This window comes from Macadamia integrifolia, chromosome 2 (genome assembly GCF_013358625.1).
Source record: "Macadamia integrifolia cultivar HAES 741 chromosome 2, SCU_Mint_v3, whole genome shotgun sequence".
NCBI lineage: Eukaryota > Viridiplantae > Streptophyta > Magnoliopsida > Proteales > Proteaceae > Macadamia > Macadamia integrifolia.
The window spans coordinates 9,543,036-9,549,757 of record NC_056558.1 but is presented as its reverse complement, the minus strand read 5'-3'; the positions used below and the strand labels follow the sequence as shown (position 1 = coordinate 9,549,757).

The 6,722-nt window shown below is 38.0% G+C and overlaps 1 protein-coding gene across 1 annotated transcript; it reads right to left on the bottom strand.

The window, feature by feature from the left end:
* Nucleotides 1-59: 59 nt before the first annotated feature.
* LOC122069242 (dehydrodolichyl diphosphate synthase 2) lies at nt 60-6,722 on the bottom strand. The gene is made up of 3 exons (XM_042633216.1): nt 5,990-6,722; nt 5,786-5,853; nt 60-805 (listed from the first exon to the last, which is right to left on the bottom strand). Exons 1-3 carry the CDS (start codon nt 6,476-6,478, stop codon nt 358-360), a joined length of 1,005 nt encoding a protein of 334 aa, XP_042489150.1. The 5' UTR covers nt 6,479-6,722; the 3' UTR covers nt 60-357.

Sequence of the window (6,722 nt, the reverse complement as noted above, 5' to 3'; positions counted from 1 at the left end):
CACACACACACACACACACACACACACACACACCCATAACAAGTGATGGCAGAACAGCATTTTTACCCAAAGGGCAATTACAAATAAGATTAAGCTTCCTTTAAATAGATTATTTGGAAATTCACAACTACATTTTAAATAAAAGCAAGCACTTTAACAACAGCAATGGAGTCCTCCTCCTGCCAAGTGCAAGGACCCTGCTTCAGCCAACAGAAACCTTTACAAACTAGACCAATATTAAGCTTTACAAGGTAAACCGATATTTATGCTTACAACATGAATGATGAAAACCATTGCAAGTACATCTTGGACTTACTTTCGGTTTCCACATTCCTTCTCGTATCTTATATACGTGACTTATGAATCTCGGCCAGCAAATCGTCTTCGCCTTTGCTGAAATGAACATAGTGCATCTATAAAGTCGGCTTTTCCAAAATCAGGCCAGAGTGGTTGTACAAAGACAAGTTCGGTATAGGCCAGCTGCCATAGCAAGAAGTTGCTGACCCTTTGTTCACCGCTAGTACGGATAAGTAGATCAGGGTTGGGAAAATTGGAGCAGTTTGTTTCTAGTTCTTGTTCAATTACAGCTTCAGTGATGTCATTTGGTGCGATGAGACCATTATTTACTTTGTCAGCAATGCTTCTACATGCTTGAACAATATCATACTGCCCACTATAGCTGACTGCAATAATCAGTTGGAGTTGTGAGTTGTTCCTTGTGATCTGCTCAGCTTCAGCTATCAGTTTCTGCAGGGACACTGGGAGCTTCTTGGAATCACCAATTACAGATATTCGAATATTTTCTCTGCCACAAACAAACAGGATCAAAGCATATAAACTCCTTCAGAGGGACCAAGGGATTTGAAAACCAAATAGCAATGATGATAGCGATGATGATAAACAATGTCTAAACCCCATACAAAAGGCAGCTAATCAGACAGGCCAACCCAGGTACCAGTAACTTTTGGTAGTGTGATCAGGTTCACGACCAAGGAACTGTCTCTAACCTTGACCAGCCCCACTACCACCCAGTTGAAACCTAAAACTGCTCACTATATGACAAGAATAACCAGCTTGATCCATGCATTACCTCCAAAAACTAGAAGAAAATCAAGAACTTTGTTCAATAAAAGGGAGTAGAAGCAAGTGTGAATAAAAGTTTTTCCTGTTCATAACTGCATCTACTTTGAGAAATTTTTTTTTTTTTTTTTTGCCAGTGTTGGTCGAAAGCATGACTGGATTGTGAGTAGTGATAAGAGAAACACTGATTAGAAGCACTCTGACAAGATACAATATATTCTACCACCAGATTTAATGTCACCCAATTGCTGATCAGAATAAAGAATCTCAAGGGCATTTAGTAAATACGATAGGTATAATGAATCCACTGAACCTGTAGCTTATTAATGAAAACATTTCTAAGGCTAGTGATCAGTGTTGGACCGGAATGGGCAGTCAAACGATAACCTACTCGAAAAAACTTCACCCTTTGACTTGCTTAGATTGAAACAACAATCCAAAATTATTGGCTAGAAAGTTTTCATGATCACTGAAGAAACAGAAAAACTCCAAACCTCTAGAACATCAAGGTCCTGCGCTGGGCTTGGGCAAGCCCTTGAAAGCTGTGCTTGCACAATGTGATTCAGGATTCTAGAAGAAAATAACTGCTGGAACCACACTTTATGGCTGGGATTAAATAGAACTTGAAATAGATGGATTGAGTAGGCAGTATGAACAGGCCTTTCTAATTATATGAGAATCTTTAAGATCAGAGGTCTGAATATAGATGGATCCATGTAGAATATAAAATAAGGAAAGGTAAGGGAAGAATATCAGATCTGACTTGTAGATAGATGGAAGAAGAGAGAAGTAAGGAACTAAAGTGGAAGAAGAAAATACACTAGTTGGCGAGCAGGAACTATCACCAGTCTATGCAACAGTAGCTCAAGAGTTCTTAAAAAAAGCTAGACAATTTTTTTTAAAAAACTATGAAATTGATGGAGGGTCATCACATATATGAACTCTTTGAAACACCTAGTATGGCACTTAAAGGGATTCCTAATCAGACTCTTGATCTGAAATGCAATATTCAGACAATATACAGGACTTAAACCAACCTGCCACCTATAAAACTGCTAAACAATCCAAATTCTATTATTAAATGACTAAACAAGTCAAAGAACCAGTACCTATTGACAGCTAAAATAATTTCCTTCAACACCAATGATGCAACAAAGCTAGCTCCATAGCTTTAAAATTTCCTTTAACTCTGCAGTGATGGAATCTGCAATTCCAATAGGATCATCACCTCACCATCATGGTTTCTAAAAATACCTCTGCTACATAGTGCACTCAAATTTTTTTAATGAGCTACCATCTGTGTTTAGCTTGAAGATGTTAGTAGGCGGAGGAATCCAATCATGCAGAATAGGGAGACAAACAAGAGAAAGAGAGATAATAAGATCTCAGTTTCTCAAGAAGTAATCCACAAGAATCCCACTAAAAGGATCAATTGTCATAGACCATCTAGCTGTCCTCAAAGTAATAATCAATAACCACCTTGTTGGACCTCCCAACCCCTAAACATCCCGTTCATCTTCTCTTCCCAAAATGTCCAGATAGCAGCCAAGAAGACAGACCTCAAAATAAGCTTTTCCCTCTTTGGAAGGCGAATAGATTGCCAAAACTCCATAAGTTCTTGGACAGCCTGAGGGTGATTCCATATCAAACCAAACAGAGACACAAGATGGACCGAGTCCCAGACAGCTCGAGAGAAAGCACAGAAAGTAAAAAATATGACCCACAGATTTCCCATTCAACACACAAAGAGGCAAACAAGGAAAATACAACTTCCTGTCCCTTCTCATCTGCAACATATCACAAGTGTTGACCTTTTTGTGACTCACTTCCCAAGCCATAACTAGCACTTACCACCCGGATTCTCCAAATTAATTACAGGGATAAACCATGCTGCTTTGGGAAGAGGAAAACAAGGAATGAGAATATGATTTTGAAAACTGGTCATTATAAGTCAAAGTTCAAATACACTTATCAGGCTCAGAGAAAGAGGTAAAAACATTCAGCCAAGCAGTCAAACTCAGCCCCATTCTAAACCACATACTCTCCAATGGTCCTGTTCTTCAGCCTAAGCAAATTATACAACCTTAGGAACCTAACAAATATAGGATTATCTACCACCAAAGATCCTCCAAAATCAAACTCAATTCCATCCCTGACATCATGTCTGATATGGTTTAAGAAGAAAGGAAGGAACCTCCAAACACTCTTCCCAAGGACAAGTTAGGGAAATCCTATTTTCAGACATACCGTACTTGATCACAAAGTGTCATAAACTTCCCGGCTCAGAAAAAAATCTCCATAGCCTTTTGGCGGGTTGAGCCTCATTTCTTTTGGGAACATTACCTAGACCTAAACCACTTCTACAAAACCCAATTCGCAAGGTGTTCCTTACGAACATCGGTCAGGTTACAATTTTGGCAGAGCTATGCTTCCCTTGGAAACAATTTAGTTGGACCATAAAGGCATGCACATCATTTTCTAATGGCTTGGATTGCTAGTAGATTGGGTAATTTACAGCGTGATCTATTCTTGTTAAACATATCCTAATGTCAATTCTCCACAAATTCTGATGTGGTGATTTTCTCAACTCATGATTATTGACTTCTTAACATGTGTAGTTCTGACTCTTATTACATCCTGTTCGTAAGAAAATTCTCTTTTCCTTGGTACAATTTGTTTCGAATACCCATTTTTTTCTTTCCCCATTTTCTCTATTTGGTAATTCAATATTGTCTTAAGAGTGGGGAAGAGACCCCAAAAATTAGTTTAGGTATACTGATGAGTTTACCGCAATAAGCCAATGAACTGTAAATTTCTAAGGTTTCAGGGTGGAGAAAAATAAGGTTGTGGTCTCACATCTTTAATTTCTGGATGACACCATAGTGTTTGTGAGGCCAGTGCCAATGCTGTGAGGAAGGTTAGGGGTCTTTTGACAATTTTCCATATTATTTCTGGCTTGAAGGCTCAATCTGGATAAGAGTTCTCTGATGGGGATTCATGTGAGTAATTCTGAGATTTTTATATTCTCTTTGATGTTTTGGATGTAGATTTGAGAATTGGCCTATAAAATATATTGGATTACCTCTTGGTGGTTACTCTATATAGGTGAGCTTTTGGGACATGGTTCTTGAGGAAGTGTCTAAGTGTTTGTAAGGCCAGGGAAGGAATTAAATTTCTTTGGGGTTCAGCAATATGCTTATTAAAGCTACAATGTCTAATCTCTAGGAATATTATCCTTTTCTTCTTAAAGCCCTTGTAAAAGTCTGTAAGGCCTTAGAGAAACTTCGAAGAGATTAAATTATATCATAATAATACAGAAGCCTTAACCTACATATATAACTTAAGTAGACAAGAAATCTATAGAGGCTTAAACATCTCTTTTTGGTAATTCTATATGTGCAGCTTCCGAAGGTAAGAGAATAAATATGCAACAGGGACAGACCAGAATCCCATAAAATTTCTTTATCGGAGCTTGTAGAATAACTGTTGTATGACATAAAAAGAGGTATACTTAAACGTAAAGCATCAACCCAAGTGGACTAGGAAATAGGATCCATGAACTTACATCACGAGATTTTCTTCTCTCTACAAACAGGGTACAAAAGAGTAAAAATTTAATGGCTTGTTTACATTTTTCAGTTAAGATGATACCCTATGTTCAAGCCTTAATTCTTAACACTGACTTAATATGATAATATTAGACCCAACATTCTCCATTTTTATGGGCATAAAGCAAGCAAAAGGAAAAAGAAGGGGGGGGGGGGGGAACAAGTATGAATATGCAAAACTTTAGGCTGAGAAACAAAAATCCATCACACACTTCACCTTGACACAGGTTGACAATTTCAAAGCTATTTTAACTTTAACCATTATCTGTTTTTTTTTTTTTTTTTAATTTATTTATAGTTCAAAAACCAAAAATTTATGTTTCATTCATCAAGTTAACAAAAATATTCAGCATCATATTCAGGACTTCGACAAGCACTTAATCACAGTACCACACTTTATTAACAAGGGAAACAACAAATACTATTTTCTTACTGAAATAGTGCAAGCATAAAGACCAGAGAAGTTTCTAAAAATGGAAGACAGTTTTTAATTCAAAGAAAGGATCTTGAGAGTCATAGATGATTACTAAGTGATAACAAATTGCAATCCACCTTCCAGTTACTGCCTATACCTTCAAGGCTCCAACTAAGTTGTTCAACTGATCATCCAAATCTTGGATGAACCAAAGACCAAACATTACAACTCCAAAGTTATATTAATATCACACTAAATTCACTTATTTTTGGAGGGCCGCTATAATCAAGGCATCACTGTGTACTGGATGAACCATCAGAGAGCTCCTTGATTTGAATACCAATCCATACTATAAGTTTATCAAAAGAAAAAAAAATATAAGTATCGTCTACTAAGTAGTGCATCAATTTCTCCTGGCTGTCTGTACATAAATCTAAAAGATACAGTAATATATTAGAGGAGAAAAAAAAAAGGGACTAAACACAGGAAAAGAGTAGCGACATGCTAGCTCATTTCAATTGTATCATCACTTTTTCCTTTCCCTCCCCCACAACTCCAACGAAAAATATTCCCAATATTTTGATAACACTGCTGATGATTAGAGATTATTACAGTTCTCCTAATTCATCAGATCCCACACTTTCATATCAAAATGCTATTTTGGTATTGAGAAAAAAAGTACCTCATAAAATTATTCAGGTCTTCCTGTATCACCCTCTCGAACAAATTCAACAAAAAATCAACCTCGACCTGCGAAATAACCGAACTAATCACTACTTGGGTAGGGGGGTGGGGGGAGAACTACTGAAAAATCAGAAGAGAACTTTTCATGCAGAGGAACAAGGAACAGAAAAAGAGAATATATAAATGATTAGCGGCAACCGACTTTGGGCCGAATCCAGTTTTCAGTTGAGAAAGCGAAAACAGTGAGAACACTAATCCCCCATTTGCAACAGAGCTCAATAAGCTCTCTCAAAGCCCTAACACCAGCTTCATGACCAAACGACGAAGGAAAATTCTTCTGCCTCGCCCACCTCACGTTTCCATCCATGATCACCGCTACATGATTCGGCATCAATTCAGGCCGAAGCCCAACCGGCAACAAAAGCGCCTCTTCTGCTGGCGTTCCAAAACCAGTCTCTCTTCCCTTCACTTCTTCTCCTTCGAATACCACATCTGCTGGAGTTGCACTTGCACGTAAAAGATACTTGATAAGAGAAGTACTAGAAGGGGAGGTTCTTGACAGGCTTCCACTACCACTACCACTACCACTACGAGATCGATCCTGGAGTAAACATAAAGCTGGTTTTGGGTTGCAATGAGAGAACCCATTATTGATTGGAGGAAGTGGAAGTGGAAGTTGCAGAGAGAGCATTTTTTATCCAGTTAGGGTTCCTATTAGATCCGTCAGGACAGATTAAACCTGCAATTTGTCTTGGACATCGCCGCCGAGTATGGACTCAGGAGAGACTTCAAATAATTAAATGAGCGGTTGAAATCACCCAAATAAAATTACAAAACTGTCGCGAATTACAAAACAAATGACGCGACTGACTTGCCCAATTAGATACGACTTATCATAATTGAGAAAACGAAACCTCAATCGCAGTACGTTTGGT

Excerpts from the sequence above, each read along its gene's own strand:
- LOC122069242 (XM_042633216.1), bottom strand. The coding sequence starts at position 6,478 with ATGCTCTCTCTGCAACTTCCACTTCCACTTCCTCCAATCAATAATGGG. Across the intron at positions 5,854-5,989 it reads AAAACTGGATTCGGCCCAAA|GTCGAGGTTGATTTTTTGTT; the intron begins GTCGGTTGCCGC and ends GTTATTTCGCAG. Across the intron at positions 806-5,785 it reads GACCTGAATAATTTTATGAG|AGAAAATATTCGAATATCTG; the intron begins GTACTTTTTTTC and ends TGTTTGTGGCAG.